Source organism: Fusarium fujikuroi, chromosome FFUJ_chr11, assembly GCF_900079805.1.
Source record: "Fusarium fujikuroi IMI 58289 draft genome, chromosome FFUJ_chr11".
In the NCBI taxonomy this organism is placed as follows: domain Eukaryota; kingdom Fungi; phylum Ascomycota; class Sordariomycetes; order Hypocreales; family Nectriaceae; genus Fusarium; species Fusarium fujikuroi.
Window position 1 is genome coordinate 1827948 of NC_036632.1, and position 20988 is coordinate 1848935.

General features: G+C 41.8%; 7 protein-coding genes; 3 read left to right on the forward strand and 4 right to left on the reverse strand.

The window, feature by feature from the left end:
* Positions 1-348: 348 nt before the first annotated feature.
* FFUJ_11929 (uncharacterized protein) lies at positions 349-969 on the reverse strand (the record flags this gene model as incomplete). The annotated part of the gene is made up of 1 exon (XM_023570883.1): positions 349-969. The coding sequence occupies one exon, from the start codon at positions 967-969 to the stop codon at positions 349-351; it is 621 nt and encodes a 206-aa protein (XP_023437930.1).
* Positions 970-1941: 972 nt separating this feature from the next.
* On the forward strand, positions 1942-2545 carry FFUJ_11930 (uncharacterized protein; the record flags this gene model as incomplete). XM_023570884.1 has 3 exons in its annotated part: positions 1942-2003; positions 2061-2075; positions 2125-2545. The coding sequence occupies 3 exons, from the start codon at positions 1942-1944 to the stop codon at positions 2543-2545; spliced, it is 498 nt and encodes a 165-aa protein (XP_023438118.1).
* Positions 2546-8589: 6044 nt separating this feature from the next.
* Positions 8590-9789, forward strand: FFUJ_11931 (uncharacterized protein; the record flags this gene model as incomplete). Its single annotated transcript, XM_023570886.1, has 1 exon — positions 8590-9789. The coding sequence occupies one exon, from the start codon at positions 8590-8592 to the stop codon at positions 9787-9789; it is 1200 nt and encodes a 399-aa protein (XP_023437931.1).
* A 689-nt stretch (positions 9790-10478) lies between these two features.
* Positions 10479-12116, reverse strand: FFUJ_11932 (uncharacterized protein; the record flags this gene model as incomplete). The annotated part of the gene is made up of 1 exon (XM_023570887.1): positions 10479-12116. The coding sequence occupies one exon, from the start codon at positions 12114-12116 to the stop codon at positions 10479-10481; it is 1638 nt and encodes a 545-aa protein (XP_023437932.1).
* A 542-nt stretch (positions 12117-12658) lies between these two features.
* FFUJ_11933 (uncharacterized protein) lies at positions 12659-15583 on the forward strand (the record flags this gene model as incomplete). XM_023570888.1 has 7 exons in its annotated part: positions 12659-12786; positions 12890-13220; positions 13298-13565; positions 13626-14092; positions 14140-14439; positions 14558-14702; positions 14757-15583. 7 exons carry the CDS (start codon positions 12659-12661, stop codon positions 15581-15583), a joined length of 2466 nt encoding a protein of 821 aa, XP_023437933.1.
* Positions 15584-16345: 762 nt separating this feature from the next.
* On the reverse strand, positions 16346-17155 carry FFUJ_11934 (uncharacterized protein; the record flags this gene model as incomplete). Its single annotated transcript, XM_023570889.1, has 1 exon — positions 16346-17155. One exon carries the CDS (start codon positions 17153-17155, stop codon positions 16346-16348), a length of 810 nt encoding a protein of 269 aa, XP_023437934.1.
* Positions 17156-17696: 541 nt separating this feature from the next.
* Positions 17697-19449, reverse strand: FFUJ_11935 (related to sporulation-specific protein Sps2p; the record flags this gene model as incomplete). XM_023570890.1 has 2 exons in its annotated part: positions 17697-19324; positions 19374-19449. 2 exons carry the CDS (start codon positions 19447-19449, stop codon positions 17697-17699), a joined length of 1704 nt encoding a protein of 567 aa, XP_023437935.1.
* Between the last annotated feature and the right edge of the window lie 1539 nt (positions 19450-20988).

Genomic DNA, 20988 nt, shown 5'->3' on the forward strand with positions numbered 1-20988 from the left:
CGTAAATAACGTACCCTATACTCTACAATTTGTATTTTGAGCCTTATAATTCTATCAAGGTTCAAAAAAACAATATGTTCACCCGGAACAGACCTGCATAGTTCTAATCACAATATCATCACTAAGAAAGAGAAGTTTTGCGCGATTTTCATTTACTACCAACGACCCATATACTAGCGAACAATCTGTGTACACACTCTGGAAAATCACAACTTACCTACCCCGTATTCCACTAGATGCAAAAGCACCGCAACCCAAAGCCTGTTTTCCCCATTGCTTACCCTTCGTATATCATACTAAAAAGGATCTTGAACCCCCAGTTCCCCACGTTTCCCCCTGGCCCCACAATCACCAGCTGTTTAGACCCCGACGCCCTCCAATAGCCTGAATCTCAACCAGCTCTTTCTCTAGTCGGTTAATCTCGTGCTTGTAACCAGACCGCATAATTCCATTCAGTCCTCGATGGAATTTCTGTTGTGCTTTCTCCTGCAACGCAACAATCTCTCGCTCAATCTCGCCTCGTCTTCTAGCCTTGGTAAGCTCTTCCAAGTACGTGAGATATCCTTGTGGGACCATGACAAGAATACCACCATCCCTCTTAACACGGCTGGGGTCCTCACCGCGCTCTTTGGCTACCCAGCAGTCAAGCTCGTGCTGGGCGGTCTCACGAAGCTCACCGTATCCTTGCCTACCCACCATATGGCTTCCGTCTTGGATCGCCTGCTCGTACATTGCGGCTGTCAGCGGATCCAGGCGCAAGTGCTCCACGACGAAGTTTCTTCGGCCGTCTGGAGTGAAGAATGTGGCAGTACGTCTTCCTGCCATGAAAGCAGGCGGTCCCTCCATGTGGGCTGGTGGTTCAGCGGTGTACACTGGCGGATCGGCCTTGTACACAGGAGATGATGGTCGATCTTGTGTCGACTTGTCACCTCGCTTCTTCATCCACTTCTGGACCTCTTCAAATGCCATGTTGTTGTTGTTCTGTGAAATTTGCGAAAGTGTGTAAGATAGAAAGGTAAAGAGTTTCAAGGTTTGTGTGTGTTGAGAGAGGATATACTCTGGTATGATTGCTAAGAAAAGCTTGGTGAGGAGGAAATGAAACTGCCATAGTCGGGGCGGAATTCAACTATTTATACGGTACCTGTCACGACTGGAGTTCCTATTATTTGGATTCTGTTCATCTCAAGTCCAGGGATTCAATTGATTTGGATGAATATGTACCACCAAACTTATTCGCAAGTCAGATGAACTTGCTGGTGATATCGTCATAATGCACGGTATGTCGAGGAGGAAGAGCTCCACTTCGCTTGAAGCGACGGACACAGCGGATGAGTTCTGTTGCTACTGTTTAGAACTTCGGGCATCATTCTCTGACTAACAGTCATGTGTGTTGTACATATATATGGATAGTTGTTCAGCGTACTGTTGTTAGAACAATCTAGAGGCTTATCAGCTGAGCAATGCTTATCTTATCAGCTTATCGCTCGCGGTCTTGGCTCAGGATTGTTTCTTTACAGAAGAACTATCTTCTCTCAGCCAGATTAAGCTCTCAGCCACAGGTCTCAGCAGCAAATAACACTTCTAGCTCACAACTTAGACATTATACCAAGATGTCTGACCAATTGCTACAGCACAAGGCTGATAAGAGGAAAACAATGAATGACACACAGGCAAATAGTCCTCTCTTACTGAAGATAATATCTGATAAAACAGATTTCATGATAATGTGTTATCAACTAGTACCTTTTTAGATCAGATTATCGATTTTAGAGTTTGGCGTGACATGATCAGCCCCAAGTGGCTGCAGCTAATGGATCGCGTTCCCCTCTCTGGTGGTCCTCCCTTGAGATCCCCAGCTGCTCTCTCATCTCAACGTTAGCAGACGTGCTCAACCCTCTCGATCGCTGTAACTTTTACAAATTTTTGCTACCATTCTTCGAAATGTCAGATAGATTTGACAGCTTCCCGCTCATCAGCCTCCTGAGTGGCTGGGGAGTCGTCAGGTAAGCCGCCATGGCATTGAAACGCAGCATTGAACTGACTGGTTGTTCCTTGCACAGCGGCCCTGGATTATTGTAAGTTCCCCCGGAATTCATCAATCATCCGTCAACTCATTGGGTGCAGCATGCTCCGCAGCTTAGTATCCGGCATCTCAACCGCAACAGTGGCCGGCGTCTCAAGCGGCATGGTCGGCAGCATGATCTGGGGGACAGCCGGTGTCCCCTTTCTCATTGGATCATCTCTCGGTTTCGCGTTTGGTAGTTACCGCTGGTACGAAGTTGCGACCAGAGAAGCCATGGTTCAGCTGGAGATGTACCCCGCGCTGCTGCAGATGCACATCACGTCCAACTTTCCCTGGGTGCCGGAGCTGCACAGTAGAAAGCGGGATTGGTATACGGCTGAGACGTTTCGCAGATCTTGGGTTATGAAGAGCATGCTTGTTGTTGGTTGGCTTTCGGCTGAGTCGTCATTGCGTGAGATTCGTGAGCGGAGGGAGGCGAGATTGGTGGAAGAGTATGTCGCTGCTGAAGAGGAATCAGACTAGGGGATAACTGCCGCCTATAAGGTTAACCTTTAGGCTGCAAACACAGGTAACGAATGAGAACACAGTATTTTTTCCCTCAATATAATCTTTTACCCTGAATCTTTCACGATGATTACCTAGCCACAGTCAATACACACACATCCCCCTCAACATTTGGCAGGGCCAGCGTTGGTGGCCTGTGATTGGGTACCACGCAAAGGGGAGGAAAGAAAACACAGGACGTTGATCCTAAGTGACAAAAGGACTTGAGTAATGTAGCATAAGTTTAGGATAACTTTTTGCTGAGTTTATTTTCGCATCCTACAGTAAGGTTTACTGTTACGGAAGGCCAAATCGATATCTGTGCTAAAATTCATCTTGAGGGATTTTTTTTACTCTATCCACCCTAATATAGCACTAAAGGCCCCTTTAGGCTTCTAGGCAATATAATATTATTATATTAAATATTATTGCTATAATGCAGCACTATAGACTAAGGCCTATATTAAGGGCTATAGCCCTCTCTTTTGTATATACCTATATAAGCCTATAATATACTATTTAAAGCTAAATTATCCACTTTTACTTTTATTATTATAGATTATACTAAATTCTGCCTTAAAACTGGCCGCAGCTATAATAAACTTTATATAGAATTAAAGGCCCTTAAAGAAGCTAGTTTTTACCTATTCTATTAATAACTACTTATTAAAGCTATTAAGGTTATTAACCTTACTGTAAGTAGCCTTTCTAGGCCTAGTTTAATAATAATTTAAACTAAATAAATATAACTAATCCCTATTATATATATTAATACTATTAATATAGCTACTAAAAGCCAGTAGTATAATATTACAGTAATAAGCTATAAGAATATAATTACTATTAAACTAAAGGCTATATTCTATATTGCTTTAAGATACCTTAAGGAAATTATTTTAGGTATTTCTATACTAAAATATAATAAAGGAGTTAAAAGTAAAAACATTAAAAGCAAGATTATAGCCCTACTAGGCTTTATATTTTTATCTTATAATAAAATAGTTTATTTTATTATATTAAGCTACTATAAAGAGTTCTTATTAATAAAGTAAAAGCTTATTAGTAGCTATATTACTAATATATATTTAAATAGACCTATTATATATAGAGATACTATTTATAAGACCTTATAGCTAAAGGACTTTTTTAAGGCAGTAAGTATTATATTCCCTATAAAGGCTAAAGCTCTAGTTTCTTTTATACTTTTATACTTTAATATATAAGATAATTTAGAAGATAGTAATACCCTATAGCCTAATAAGCAGATAATTAAGTAGGCAGAAACTAAAATACCTACTTTAAAGTATACAATAAAGATTAAAAGGAAGATAAAGAATAAAAAGGAATCTATATAAAATAAAAGGAAAGAGAATAATATTAAAGCTAAAATTAAGGTTAAGGTTAAAGCTAAGAAGATAAAAGGTAAAGAAGAGAGATAATATAAAGATTTAGATGTATTTAAGGCATTTCTTTAATCTATAATATTAGATAAGGATTAAGGGGGTAAGGAGGATAAGGAGGAATAAAATTAGGAAAAAGCTAAAGGGCGCCCTTTATAATTAAAGGCCCTACTATAAAGGTTTAAAGAATAATATAAGGCTAGCTCTTAACCCTATAATTAATCTTATTTTAATTAATATTACCTTAAGTCTCTTAATTAAGTAACTATATATTAATATTATATACAGCTAAATAAGACTGTATGCAATTAATCCTACCTATAGGTATTTCTAAAAGACTAATAGCTAGCTATTTCCTGCTAAATATATATGCTTTTAATTATACCTATAGATATAAGTATATAGAGAGCTTTAGGTTTTTAGGGATATCTTAGGGAAAGATCTGCCCTTTAAGAATCTTTTTATATACTGTAATTATATTTTAAGGCAAATATATATCAAGATTAATATTATTATATTTAAAAAGCTCCTTAAGAGGCTATAATTAATTAAATAGTATTAAATAAGTATAACTCCTTATTTTGCAGATCTCTAGCTAATAATATAAAACTTAAGGCTAATTAAAAAGAATATATAGCCTATTATGCTATTTGCAAATATAATGCAAATTCTATATATATATAAATTTAGAGAGTTCTATATATATAATTAGTATAAAAAGATATAAAATAACAATTTAATCCAGAATAGAATTAGTAGAGAAATGCCTATTAGCTATAATTCTTCTAAAATACTTCTATAAGCAGTTAGTATATATATATATATATATATATATATATATATACGCGCCAATGCCTTACTTAACTATTACTAAATCAGTACTATTAACTCTTAATCTTTTTATTATATATGCTTTTACTATATATTTAATAATTATAGAATTATATCTACTAAGCTATAGTAGCCTATAGGGAGCTTTATGCTTGTAAAAGGTAAAAATAAGCCCTAGCTATTATAAGAGTCTTATTATTATAATTTAATTAAATAATAAGAGGTATACTCTCTTAATTCTCTAGAATATAAAGGTATTACTTAAGTATACTTCATAATGTATTAGCTAATATACTAATATACAGCTATATAATATACTGTAAGTATGCATTAATTAATATATATATTTTAATCCTTTATGCCTTTAACTTATTATAAGTATTAATTAACTAAATAAAGTCAGGCCTAGGTGCTATCTATCTAGTTTAATAGTATTACATTATATTCTATTAATCGGTTATATTTATAGGCATAAAGTCATAAAATGCTTTATATAGTGCCTATTAACTTAAGGATAGCTGTTTTTACTAAATATAAGTATAGAGATATATTTAACTAAATAACTATAGCTTAATATTTAGTAAGGCATTATTCTTAAAGAAATAGTGCAATTTAATAAGTTACTCCTTTTTCTGCTTAAGGGTCTAATGCTATAAAAGGCTAAGGCTTTATTATATTTTAATTAGCCCCCTATTAGTTACTATAAAGCCTTCTTTTTATAACTAGAAAAGGATATTTTTATCCTTAAGAACATTTTTAAAGAAAAGCTCTTTAATATAATTTCATAATGCCTTAATATCTTCTATTTAGGCCTAGATTATATTAGATATTATCTAATCTAACTGCCAAGTCTAAAAATATTAATATAATACTCTATAAGAAATAGAAATATTAAATTTAATTAAAATATGCTATATAATATTATCTGCAGTTATTTAGTTATAATACTTCTATTATTTAATTTAAATATAGAAAGCATTAAGGTTAATAGGGAGGCGCCTTTTAAAGCTTATTATAAGGTTAAAAGAAAGATTAATATAATATAAGAAAATAAATTTATATTAAGGGGCTTAAGATAAGACTGTAAAGAATAATATATAGCCTTATGCTATAGTATATAGCCCTAAGATATAGTATATAAGTATACTATACTAACTATAGTTAATAATACTAAGAAAAATATTTAAAATTACTTATAATAAGGAACTATAAGGTATTATAAGGTGCTATAAGGTACTATAAGATCTATATATATATCTATTATAGATATAATTTAAAGATATAATTAATTAATAAAGTAAGTTAATAAAAATATTAAACTTTTATTACTAAATATTATAATACTTTATATACCCTATAGTTATCTATAGTAGCCTATAATGCTCTATAATATTCTATATACCTATAATGCTAGTTATAATTTATAACCTATAAGCCATATCCTTATAAAAATAAAAACCTAAAAACTAATTACAGGTAGCTAGAAGAAGTTAGTACTGTTTTAAATAGTTATATATAGAATTAAAATACCTTATTTACTGCCCTTTACCTTCTTAGATTTAAACTTGCCCTTACCTTTAGACTTCTTCTTTTTCTTTTTGTAGTTAGTAACCTTATAGAAAAATTAAGAGAGTTTATAACACTTTTTTTTAGTAAAGTCCTTTAATATATCTATAAAGTCCTCTTTACTATTAGATAAAGAGCTATTACTACTATTAATAATAGAAATAGTATTAAATATAGCCTTATGCTTCTTAAGAGTTACTATTAAATAAATCAGTATAGAGATATATAAGGCACTATAAGTATATACCTCTAATATAGCTGCAGTTTAATTCTAAATAGTTCTAAAGGTAATTAATACAGCCCTTAAATAGAGCTATAATATAGTAATAGGTAAAAGTATTATTACTAAATATATACTTATTATATAAAAGCGATTTAGGTATTATAAATCTATATAGATAGTAAAGTATAGTATTGGCATTTTATAATAAAAATTTAAGTATATACTTAGCCTTAAGGTTCTTACCTTTCTTTTTATATAAAAAGAGTAAGTTAGGCTCTTTAAGAAGCTATATAAATTAATATAATATAATATAAAATAAAAAGTAATTAAATATTTTACTTTATTTTTATTAAACTTTATATATATAAAGCCTTTATAGAAATAATTCTTTAATATATTTATATATGCCTAAATAGTTAATTATAGGTTTATAGAAAGGCATTTAGCCTTATAGTTAAAGGTAAGGGTAAAAATCCTATTAACCTTTTTAGCTAAATGCTTAAAAGTATAGTTACTAAAGTTATATTATAGAGCTTTCTTTATAGCTCTATAGTCTTTATTATTATTATATTTAAAGATATATAGCTAATATTTAAGTTACTCCTTCTTAATAATATAATCCTTTTTAAGAGCTTTATTATCTATTTTCTTCTTAATATAAGTAAGTATTTCTATAAGCTTATTATAATGCTGCTTTAATTTAGTATACTTTACTTTAAACTTTTTAGCAGTAATATAGGCTTTTTTAGCCTTTTTCTTTTAAGTAGTAATACAGTTAGCTTTAAGCTTCTTCTTAAAGGCAATATATTTCTCTTTAGCTTTCTTAGTAGTAATATAATTAGCTTTAGTCTTCTTAGTAGTAATATACTTAGCTTTAGCCTTCTCTGTAGTAATATACTTAGCTTTAACCTCTTTTATAAGATAGGCTTCTTTAGCTTTATAGGCTAAGCACTCCCTCTTAGCCTTTACAGTTTTATAGAAAGGTATAATATTATAGAATTATATAGGTCTTTATAATATCTAAATAGGTCCTCTAATTAAATATTAGCCTTAAATTACTTATATAGTATACTAAAATATAAAAAATAAAAGATAAAAGAGATATAAAAATAAAGCCCTTAATTATATAACCTTAATTAATATAATATAAGGGTATAAAAGAATATAAAGGTAAGGTAAAAGAAGGGTTAATATAGGCTAAAGCCTAGCGCCTTAATAGTCTAACTTTAGGTATAAAATTAAAAAAAGAATATACTTTAAATTACTTTAAAGTAAAATAAAAATAAAGCTCTAGAGTATATAAATTTAATAAGGTATATATTAGGTTATAAAAGGCAATTGCAGGTAGATATAATATGCTAAAAGTAGGGATTTCTTACCTTATAAGGTATAATAGATTTAGGGAATAAAAATAAAGCTAAACTTAAGATTAATGATAACTATTATAAAGTTACGTAAAGCTATATAACCCTTTTAAGTAAAGGGCTATAATTAGTTAGACCTATATTTATCTCGCTTATATTAAATTATAAGGAATATTAACTACAGTACTATACAGTATAGGGTCGGCCTACTAAGAGATGAATTTTGGCATAGATATCGATTTGGCCTTCTGTAACTGTTTTCTTGACCCCCGACTCCAGAGGCCACGGTAACGCGTCGACCATAACAACCCCGCTTTTGGGAATGGCGTGTCTCTGAACAGAGGCTTTGGACAGATCAACGAAAGAGCACGGCGAGTATCAGTATCTAGTTCGAATGAATAAGATAAACATATGAACGATACATTCATAAGCGAAATATCTCTATTTAAGGTAGTCCGAGTGAGTCACCAAAAATGTGCTTGAAACCATGTTGTAACGTGACCACAACAACCCCGCTTTTTGGATCGCGTGTCTCCGTACCTAAGCATGAACACTCTCTGAACAGAAGCTTGGGCTGAACAAGAACATACACAATAAAAGTTTAAATATTTTATTTAAACCGAGTGAGTCGCACGAAATATGGTTGAGACAGCCTTCGCTGACATGTCTAGATCATCCATCACCAGATCATCCATTACGATATCCATGACCGATTCTCAGCTTCAAAGCATGGCTTCCATAGCCCCAGCAGCCAAGCTGGCCGTCCTCATCGACGCAGACAACGCCAGCGCCGCCATGATAGCCTTCGTCCTCGCTGAGTTCGCAAAATACGGCACCACTTTCGTCAAGCGCGCGTACGGCGATTGGACCAGCAATCAATTAAACGGCTGGAAACCCCAACTCCTCCACAACTCCATCCATCCTATGCAACAGTTTGCATATACCCACGGAAAGAACGCCACAGACTCAGCTATGATCATTGACGCTATGGATCTGCTATACTCGAACAAATTCGACGGTTTCTGCATCGTGTCGAGCGACAGCGACTTTACGCGTCTTGCGTCGAGGATCAGAGAGTCGGGATTGGTGGTTTATGGGTGTGGAGAGCGGAAGACGCCTAAACCTTTTGTCACGGCGTGTGATAAGTTCATTTACGTTGAGAATCTTGTGCCGAGATCTGGGACTCGGTCGATTACGGCTGGTGTTGCAGGACCATCAACTGCTAACCCACTCAATGGGGGGCCTCCGCGCGGCCATGCTCCAATCTCCGCATTTACCAAGGGTAAGGGTCCTTTGATGGACCCGCCTGCGCCTGCAAGAGGCTTGCTTCCTGAGCAACCGTCTCCATCAAATCGTGGACAAATCGCGCGTCTTCCTGAAAGGGTCGATTTCCAGAAGGATCACACTGAACAGCGGGCGAAGTCCAATGGTGAATCGTCGGCGGGACCAGCTTGGAATAGCACAACAAGCGGCAAGCGAAAGAGACTCGATTCCGAATCCGACAGTCCGGCACGAACCAAACGTCGAGTATCATCCCCAGAACCAGGTGACTTGGAACCTGAACAGCGACTCGTAGATGATCAAGTCATAGAATGGCTTCGCGAAGCAGTTGAGGCGAAAACCGATGAAGACGGCTGGGCTGGTCTTGCGGCTATTGGAACGCTCATGAACAGATGGCATCCTGACTTTGATGTTCGCACGTATGGATTCAAGAAGTTGCATGAGCTTATGGCCTGGACCGGATTGTTTGAGTTTATGGATCAGCGCCCAGGGGAGGGGAAATCGGTTGTAAAGTATGCGAGGTATCTTATTGACAGGGAAGATGGGGGTTCTGTTTGAACTAGTGAGTTAATAAGGCCCTGATCCAATCGATCGGTACGGCGCATAAACGATCCAGACAAACTTGTGGTGCTAAGTTTAGAAAAAAGTTACTAACATATTGGGCATTTTAGGTCAATTTTAGTGTACCGGGTTTTCTGCCACTTTGACAGAACAAGCGGCGCGTTTTCAATCTGTAGTACTTAACCTAGATTTTGCACCGATAGAAGTCACTCCGCGCCGAATCGAGTGTGTATCAAGTGCGCCTTACGGATCGTTTGAATCAGGTCCTTAGTAAGGAAATCTTGAATAGTAATGAATGTACGATCTGTGTAAATGTCTCTCCTCCTCTGCATCGTCTTCGATATGTTAACTCCGTATCAGTACGTGTCATTTCCACTTTTTCTTACCTGGGAAGATAGCTATTGATTGCCAAGGTTCCCTAAAGGCATCCGACACTCCCTCTCCAGTCAACAACCCATATACTAAAGCTATGTCTACAGAGAGCTCCGTTGCTCCCTTAGCATCACGAAGGGTAAAAAGCATCTCATCACCATGTTTAATATAAGACTTGAGCATATTTGATTGAATCTTCTGGTAGCCTGTTTGATTTCATCCAAATTGTGGGCAGCAACAAGGATAAGTATACTATACTAAACTACTAAAGTTCTACAGCCCCTCCCCTCAGACCCCATATGTGCACTCTTTGTTCAGAGGTGTGAGGACAATCCGGCATTGATAACTTTATCAAAGTCAATCCCAAAATCCTGCATCATTCTGATAGCAACAGGTCGGCCACCACCCCAAACACCTCCACCAGGGTGCATAAAAGGACCAGCGAGATAGAGACCTCTCACACCAGGAACACGATATTGTGCAAGAGCAGGCGTGGGACGGTTGACACCCATTTGATCCGCAGCCATAGAAATACCACAAATATCACCCCTCTGGAAACTAGGTGTATCAGAAACGTGGTCTGGAGGAGTGACAACCTCATAGGAGCGGATCATGTCAGGAGTGAAATCCTCGAGATACTCAGAAGCATACGCGAAGACTCTGTGGCAAAGATCATCTTTGATAGAGTCCCAATTATTCCACCCAACGCCGGCGATCTCGGATTTGAGCATAACCACGCAGTGCAGCAGAGACTTCCCGGGAGGAGCACGCGTAGAATCACGTTCGCTTGTACACGAGAGGCCAATCATGAACTTTTCAGGGATCTTTCCTTCAGCCATATCGTCGTAGCTCTTTATGAGATCCTCCATGTTACCGGGACAGACTGTGTTCATGACTGTACCGTTGGCCTCTTCTCCCGCTTTGAAACGTAGAGGGCGATCAAGAGCTGCATGGATAACGAACAGGGTGAACTCCGAAGACCGAGTTGCTTTGGCAGCAGCAGTAATGGCGGGATCGATTCCATCGACAAGCTGGCCAAGCAAGTGAGGGTGAATCATGCCAATAACTGCCCTCTTCGCCTTTATCTCTCCAGCTCGAGTGCAGACACCTACAGCGCGGCCGTCCTCACTAACGACTTTGGTGACTTCGGTGTTGAGACGGACTTCTCCACCATGGGCCTCAATGCAGCGGATGACAGATTGAGTAAAGGCTGTGCCGCCACCCTCAGGGACTGCGAGACCGTACTTCTCCATCAGGCCGAAAGCAAGATAGCCCATCAGCCCTGTGCCTTTGGTCTTAGGATGTGCTAGTTGGATCTCGGTTACAAACCGAAGAAGGGCGACCCTCAGCGACTTGTGGGTGAACCACTTGTCGATGACATCTATGGAACAGGCCTCGGAGGCGAATCCAATCTCAGCAAGGACCTCCTTGTCTTGGCAGTCTTGGAGCACAGTATCAGTAGGTGGCTCGAACATGCTCGGCAGAAGCGCATCAGCGATGCGAACGGCTATGTCCATGAATCGATCGTAAGTTTGCGCGTCCTCTTTTGAAAATCTCGCGATGGACGCTTTTGACCGGGCACGATCCTGATACAACGGAAGCACTTTGTCCTGCATGATGATTGCATAGCACGGATCGAGGGGCAAGTATTTGAGGCCATACTTGGATAAGAGACCAAGCTCGTCCTTTGCGATGAGTGGATTGCCCAGAATCATCTGGTGGATGGCACTGTGACGCTCACTGACATAGCCCTCCTCGGCCATGTGAAGGCTGGCAACACCGCCACCAGGATAGCTTGCGCGCTCGAGAACGAGGACCTTTTGGCCGGCGACTGCCATGTAGGCGGCAGCTAAAAGTCCATTGTGACCGGAGCCAATGGTAATTATGTCCCAATTTGATTCAGTGGCTGTGAGACGGCCTAACTTGGAGAAGCTCTGGGCAGTCTGTGCCATCTTAATGGGCAATGGACTGGGATAATTTAGAAGTTTGTGTGAATAAATGAGGTTAAGACGGTCACAAGACGGAAGAAGGATGGAAGCAAAACGTAGAAGGATGCCGATGACGACAAAGGATACTATACAGTGGAATCGCACTTATTTGTACGTCAACGTAAGCCATGGCTAAATATAAGTGATATCTGGCTGGCGCGCCGTGAGATCCACCACTTGGCCATGGATAGGACTGCCGTTATGGGGCCGATGTGTGACTAAACAAGCCGAATGAACTAAGCCAAGCTAGTCTCTAGCGTGTGGGGAAGAAAGACCACCAGTACAAATACCGTCCTCCCCCGCAAATTCCGACAACTAACATCAACCTCCAGACGAACATTACACATCTACTCCGTACAGCTTCACTAACATTCCGATCTGAGTGGACACGAAATAGCTTTCCTCTCGGCTCCATCGCCAACATCGGTACCCGCCCAGCCAGTCAGTAGCTTCACCGGTCCCTTCTTTGCCGGCTCATCTACCGAACCAAAAAGGGTTTCGCCTAAATGTCTCTAACATGTACCGTTTGCAACACCCGGTTCCAGCGAGCAGAGCATCTTAATCGACATCTGTTACGTCATCTCGGCTTGCGGCCTTTCCAGTGCGCGATCTGCCATGCACAGTTCTCAAGGAGGTGAGGAGTATTCTGAATATCCTTCGCGTGCCTGTATTCTCAGGGGATTGACATGGGTTGCCCTCGCAACTCGACCATGTCTGACCGACTAATGAAATGTTAGAGATTCTCTGAAGCGCCACGCCTTGAACGATTCTGATGCTTCCACAAGCTCAGAAGCGCCAGCTGACCCTCCCCCCCGTGGGGGGCGATATGCCGCTCGGGCTTGCAGTTCTTGCCGTCATTCCAAGCAGAAGTGCGACGGAAAGTTCCCGTGCCGCCGGTGCACAGCTAAGAAACAAGCATGTGTTTATCTACCCAACGAGAGGCATCAGAACACTCTCATTGGTGACACCTCCCCGCACACTGTTTCAGGCTCGGAGTCTGTAAACCAAGAGCATCCAGTGGTGAATGCCGATGTGGAGGTCCTTTCAAGCAATCAACAAAGTATCGAGGTGCGTCGCTGTCATGAACCTCTGTTACCTTGTCAGATTCTGATCAACTGGGCGCTGACGCTATAATCATCTTCAAGGCAATTGAGTCGAGTTTTGAACCGATCCCCCCGCTACCTGAATGGAACCCAGAGGCATGGCTTACAAGCGACTCCGTATTCCAGGACATATTGCAAGACATCTCGTTCGTAAACGTGCCATGGCCATTTAATATCAGAGTCGGAGAAGTCGGAGCACCCGAACGTTCTGATAAGAATGATGCCTCTTGGGATCACCTTCTCATCCCGAACCCTTGTCCGACGGATCCAATTCCTCGAATCGACTTGCCCCAGTTTCTTGAAAATTCAGGTGAGTTGAACCCACTACCATTACTAGAACTATCCTCTATACTCACAACGTGCGTTTTAGAGAGTGGTTTGCCTGAAGAAGTTTCGACATCTTGCGGACCAGGTGCTTCTGACAAGCCTTCCATTAACTGCCCATCTATTCTTGAGCCTCATTTGGCATGGACCGCAGAGAACGACATTTGCGACGCTGAGGACTTTGGGCATGTGCCTCGTATCTCGATGGATGTTTACAAAATCATCCGCACCAAATTTGAGGAACTAAATGGCGACAGTAGTACAAGCCAGCCATTTACACAAACAGAGTTCCCATCGTCAACTGTGTTGAACGCCTTTGTCCAGTCCTATTTCGAATATTTTCATCCTGGCTTCCCGATGCTGCATAAGCCCTCATTCGATCCAGGCTCCAACGAGTCAAGTTGGCTCCTAGTTCTCGCTGTTGCAACCACCGGCTGTCGGTTTTCTCTTGCTTCGTCGCCGCAAATTCTATTCTTACTACAAGAATCACTTCGAAGGTCAATTATTCGAATTGTAGGTACCAAATCCCACCACTGTGCTCAAGGTGCTGATCCCTGCAGCTTCATGTGGATTATGATGAATGTGTGATTCATAACTTGCCCTTAGCTCAAGCTGCAATCCTGAGTCAGGTAGGGATGATGTTTTCAAAACATCAAAAGTTTTCCGATTATGCGGAGAGTACTGCATGTCTTATCGCCACCATGTGTAGAAAGGCAAATTCCCACTCAGACTTTGAGCCTCGCCACGGCGGTGACACGAGTTCATCAGAGAAAGAAGCGACCGGGAATAGCAGCCCCAACAAGAGCTGGAAAGCTTGGGTCGCGGAGGAAAGCACCAGCAGGATGGTGTACTGTTGCCTCGTAAGTTTATCACAAGACAATCCCAAATATCAGTCTTGGTTTAGTTTTATCTGTTCTTTCTTGTTTTGATCCTCTATGAATTGGCTGGGCTTGTTACACCTTATTGACCAGGGAACAGCTTCTGGACTTCCAATTTAGTGCCCTTTTCGATTTGCCCGCTCTCATTGACATTGATTCTATCCACTTACCAATGCCATGCTCCGAGAATCTGTGGAATGCCGACACCGAAGAGTTGTGGCATAGTAATATGACGCAAGAACCGAGTAAGGAAATTTTCCTAGAAGTAACCTTTGTTTGTTGTTAACGCTTACCTTTAGGAGAGAGTCTTATGACAACTATCCGAAAAAGCCTGCAGTATCTATATGACAATAAGACAACCTCGCCTGGATTAGGTCGATTCGGTGCCCTGATACTAACATTTGCAATCTATCGCGACGAAATAGATTCAGAGGCAAAATACAATTATCTGAGTATGGTACGGCCCGATGAGGCTCACCTGCAGTCCAACGGATCCCTTGACCAGCTGATATTCCAGCATAACCATACACTGAGCCTTTTCACAAAATTACCCCCCAGGCAACTCTTTGCCTTCTCCGGTTGGCGTACGACAGTTGCCCAACAGAAGAAGGCAGAGAAACACATTCGTGACTGGCTCTCCGAAGATATGGCCGGCAGTAGGCTCTGTCTTGTTCACGCTGCAAAGGTGTATAGTTCCGTCCGCAGCACTCGGACGTATGGACATCACGAAGTCATGGCCATTCTGCTGTCAACATTAGCCATCTGGAGCATATCATCAATCCATAGGGTAGTGAGCTCTTCCAGTTCCGACGAATCTCTTCCTATTTACCACGCGGCCTGTGCTCAGGATTCATCAGAAGCACTGGCCAAAAAGAGGACGATCCGACTTGACAAGACCCTCGACGGATCACTTCTTGCAGCATGGATCTCTGGTCAGGTTGATTTCAGGCCATATCTCGCAGGCATCGGGACACTCGACGATCAGGGGACAGTGAGAAGGCTCATTCGTGACAGCCTTCAACAATTGATGTATTCGGTGACCTGGTGTCTCGGACAGGCTGTCGCAGAGGTTCTCAAGACTCATTATCGAACCAAGACGGGTGATCTAGGTATCTCGCAGCTGTGACACTAGACGTTTCTCAAGCAAGGTGGGGTCGTAAAGAATATCAGACGCGGCCTGAGAAACAATACCGATAGTGTCATTCTCATCAACAAAAACATGACTCCTGGCGGTGGCACGATAGGATGGGCCTCGAAAGCTATCATCAGCAGTGAGAACTTAGAACATGGACCGATATGAGTTTGCTGTTATAAGAGTCGGATTCGGAAATAGGAGACATGAAAGATATACCTTTGGTCAATCTACCAAGTCTACGAGTCTTAGCAAGCTCGGCCTCGGTTAGAGCAATGTCAACTATTGCGGAGTCTGTCTTTATTACAGATGAGGCTTAATATGATACACTTCCGTACGTCTGAGACCTCAATCGAAGCCCGAAGATTATGCATCCCAAGGATAGATGGCTCATTCTGGGTGTTAAAAGAATGACAATCGTAATCTCAACTATCAAATAGCGACCTTGCCAACATAATGATAAATGCTCACGATAAAAGCCGGTCGGTACATGGGGGAATACGAAACTCAACCTTGAATGTCGCATCACATGGGGCATTTGTAAAAGGTCTCTCCAAGCCTAAGCAATACATTCGTTGCTTGGTTGTTTATTCCTAATTTCGTGTATCTACATGCTCTCAGTACTACATGCAAATGCCCTGCAAGAGGTGTTAGGTTTTGTCTCAAGAATGGCGAGCGGATGGGTTCTAAGCTCAATTGCATAAATTTAGTCGATACAGTAGACGTATTGATGTGATGAAACCAATCAAGTATCTCTCATACCAGGGACAACTTATAATCTGCTAGAGGGTCCATGCCATTTGCAGCCCATTCAGACAAAATATCTCCGAACTTTGGAGCAACGCTGGTAAAGAAGTTCTTCTTCGCAACCTCATCCACAATCCGCTGTCCCTCTGAATCAGCATCTTTCCCATTCTGCTTCAGAAATAATGCAAAGCCCTGATTGAACTCAGCTGACGACGAGCCATTCAGATCATGTACAGTGTCTGTGTAAGTGACGTCAGGGAAAATGACGCTGACGCCTATTCCGTGGGGTTTGAGAGCCACTGCCAAGCTTTGGCTCAGAGATATATCGGCAGATTTGCATATGCAGTAAGGCAGCAGGTTGAGAGCAACAGTCGGTTCTGGCGTGAGACCATTAGGCGATGCCGTGTTTACAATCCATCCCGAGCCACGAGCCACCATCTTGGCAAGAAAAGCCTTGATGATGCGGATGTATCCGAAGACATTGACTTCCACTTGTCTCCTGAGACTCTCCAGCTCTAGATCAAAAATTGATGCGCTCCGAATGAAGACGGCGTTGTTGTGGATGATGTCGGGAGTGCCAATTTCGCTCTCAACTCGGGCGGCGAAGGTGGCCACGGATTCATCATTGCTGACATCGCACTTGTAAGCGTACGCTTCAAGTCCGGATTTGCGTAGGGATTCCACGACAGGCATTTGGAGCTCTTGTTGGATGTCGGCCAAGATGACACGGGCGCCAGCTTTTGCATATGCTAGAGCAACACCCTTTCCCAGCCCGTGCGCCGCTCCCGTCACAACGATGATCTTCCCGCGATAATCCATCGAAGTGAGTGGTGATGAATAAAGTATTGACAATAAACTTGTAGAGAAAGATGCGTAGTATTGGAGTCTTGCAAAGAGCAGTCCTTGAATTCGACTTATTATATCTGAAAGTGAAGTATTTGTACCTACGACCATCCTATTAGTTGACTGAAATTGGTTCGGCTGATCAGTTAGCGTCTTGTGGAGTAAGTCGGAATTTGCGGAGAATGGGAATCAGGGCTATCCCCGCATACCCCATTCAAACCTCACCTGCCAGGCACCAGTACGTCAAGTTTCCCAACAATACTACATTAATAATATTATCAGTTACATAGATGATTATTGAGATGATATAGTGATATGCCGTGGTTTCTTGCCGCTATATCCCGCTGGATCTTACCGGCAGCTAAAATTGTCGGAGCACCTCTCCTCCTAGCAGGAAATAAAAGGCAGGTTGAGGCACATGTTTCTAATCTTGGATTTAAGATGAGCTATTCAAGGTATTAAAGGCATGAAGTCTCGTAAATACCATAGCTTTCGAGGTCTCTATAATTGTAGAGAATCATCCCGCCAATTCAGCTCTCGCTAGATTAAGTGGCAACTCAGACTTTCCCATGTCTTGCATCTCCGACGCTTCTACACTATGCAATTGTTTCACACCACTTGACGGCTTACTGTCTCCATCGAGCTCAGCCTTCTGATACCCTGATTCGGTAGTACGAGGAACTGCACCAGGAGGTCTCTTTGCCTTCTTGCCAATCAAAAAGCCAGCACCGAGACCGAGAAGGATAAGACCAGCTACACCGACTCCCGCGCCAATGCCTGCCTTTGCACCTGTTGAGAGTCCACCATTACTTCCTGAAGATGAGCCCTCGCTACTTCCACTGGAAGAACTTCCGCCTTGTTTCGAACCCTGGTCTTCAAGATCTGCTTCGTCCGTCGGCGTGCTAGGTTTGCGTTCGGCGGCAGGCTTCGTATGGTTACCAACGCACTTGTAAGATCCTTGGACAATGGTATTGAGAAAGTATTCATCGAACCAAGAACAATCCATGGTCTTGTCGCCTGCAAGATAGAAATCTCCTGTAATGACCTCAAGACCAAAGAACTCGACGTTGGTGAAAGGTCCGGTCATGTTGATGTTATCAGCCTTCTTGAGCAAATTGGCCGTAAAGTTGAGAAGGCGGGGATTGTCGTGTATCTGCAAGTCCTTCACGTAGTTCAACCTCGGTACTGAAAGATCATTCAGTGCAATGTTCTCGTCGATGCCAAGCGTGCAGTTTGCCGTCCTGAGACTCGGAAGACTAAGCTCTGAGAAGAAGTTGGAAGTGAAGTTGAGCTTGCCCTTGAACCAATCGACATCATCGCCGTGAACCTCAGTCAGCAATGGTAGGCTGGCGTTGACGAGATCCCTGAAGATACCGCCAGCGTCGCCTCCGCTGGTATGGGTGGCAGAGTCACTGCGGCCTCCGAGCTTCTTGAGGTTCGGTACCGATAGATGTGTATCTCTTCCGTTGTCCTTGACGCGCAAGAGTCCGACCTCAGAGAGAGATAAAGAAATATAGTCGAGGTCCGAGTTACTCTTGATGTCGACCGTGTAATTCACAAACTTGAGATCATCCAGTTCGACACGCTCAAGTCCACTATTTCCGAAGATCATGATCTCGCGCTCGACCTTCTCCGCTGAGGAGGTGAAAAGTGCTCCCCCAGTGGCTTGAAAATCGACACCTGCGACGCCAATACTATAAGTATAAGTAAGGTTCAAGTACAAATTGCCCGCCGCCGATTGGCTTGATCCAGAACTGATCTGGAACCCTCTTGTTATGTTAAGCTTTGGATCCGTATTAATCGATATGTCGCCCCATCCCCAATACGCACCCAGCCCATTGATTGTTCGCAGAGCAGGGAGCGTTATGTTTAGGTCTCCAGGTGTCTTGGTAGTCTTCCCACCGGCGCCGTACATCAGAAGGTCGCCAGTGACGTTCTTGAGGGTCGAGCTGTAGAATGTAACGTATTCGTCTGGGAAGTCGTTGTTGTACGTGATGTCGCCGATGAGAGTTTCAACGCCAGTCATATTGATCGTCTTGGTAATATTGATGAGTTGTAGATCGCCGGTGTACGTTGGGCACGATGCTGCTAGGCTCGATACCTGGGTCGCTTCGGTGATTGTCGAAGTCTCCTCGTTGGAACAGGCTGGGAATTATTAGGGTATCGCGACGCTCCAGAATATGCAACGACATACCAGCAATGACGTTTCCGATATGCCCAGATAGGCATAATGCCAGCCCGAAACTGGCCGCGTTTCTTAGACGAACCATTTCTTCCTCTTCGCTGTTGCAGATGCGATGAAAGAATGGGAACGAGGGATGCGCAATGGGGGGAAGGGGTCTTAAGACATTCCCAGTCTAGGGGAGGAAAGAAAACTCAGGACCTAAACCCTAAAGGATAAAAATACTTGGGTAAATCTAGGCTAAACTTAGGGGACTCTGTGCTAAGCTTATTTTGACATCCTATAGTAAGGTCCGGTGTTTTCTTGCCCCCCTGAGGCCAGTGCCTTCGCTTCAATCAGCCTTGAACGGTTTCAATTAAGCTTAAACAAGACTGTGGCGTTGACTAACTTTAGCCCGTGTGACTCGGTAGCCTAGGATGCGTCAGACAGGAAGCAAAAGACTGGCCGTTGGGTAAGCCTGAGTCCGCGAGTCGCATCTCGTACAAAGCACTGCCGTCGATAAACTGTTAAATGTGACTAATTACACGGCTTTGTAATATTGATTGACTTGATTCACCGTCGACCTGTCACGACATGCAAACATAAATCTCTGTGAAGATGGCTGTCTTGGCATTGCACCCCTGCTCAATGAGGCTTTTTGGGATAGCTTCCATTCGGTAGCCATTTTCAGCTCGGACGACGTGGCTGGCTGTAAGATTAAAATGCCTCCCACCGTCAGTCTGACTGGTCCATATGAGAAGAATAATCAAATAGCACCAAAAAATCAACACTGATGATCCAAGTTCTTGGGAGCCTACACTCTAATGTGGGTGTGTTTCATGGAAGGTCTTGTCCTTGCATCCACCTTCATCATTATATATCCGAGTTTCACCATTGACTAGCTCTCCAGATCCGCCTTCTTCGGATTTATTACATTGGTCGCTTCTGTGTTATTTATAAGTCTTCTGAGACATCACAGGCATCGTCTTTGCATAGGTGGGTTCGAGCCTTGCCGTTTTATTTTATTGACTTTGTTCCATTCCATATCAGCTTCTTTTAAGTTATATCCGTTTCATGGATTTGTCATTTCTCTGTTGACGTGGGATCTAATCAAATCTACTACAACCCATTACTACCAGTTGCATGCATCATACATAGCCCAGCAAAATTGCTCGCTAACTTCCGTGCATATTGCAGGGCTCAACAGTCTGTAGACAGCCCTGTTACAATGTAGGTGGAGGTCCTGCAACGTGTACTCGGGGTAGGGCCTTGACCGGCCCCCCTTATCTCTAACCAATAAATGAAAAGCAAGGCGAGAGGGGCGGTCTCTAGGCCCTACTCAATTAGTGTAATTTCGACCCTATGGTGTTCCCAAAGTTCAACTTGGGATCGCCAACAACATGAGTTCAGTCTCTTTGCTAACCATCAGGACCTCTACAATGACCAGTAGGAACGATCTTATGCCAGCTTCTTACAAAACATCACCATCTTGACGAACCACTGCCATTTCTTTTCCGCAAGCCAAGTCGGGTCGGCCTGGCGGTACATCAGCACACCATCAATTGCAGGTGAACCAGTGAGGTCATGTAACGTGGAGTGGCTCTTGCAGGCAGTTTGCCCTGCGATTCGCCTAGCAAACAGCCTTGAT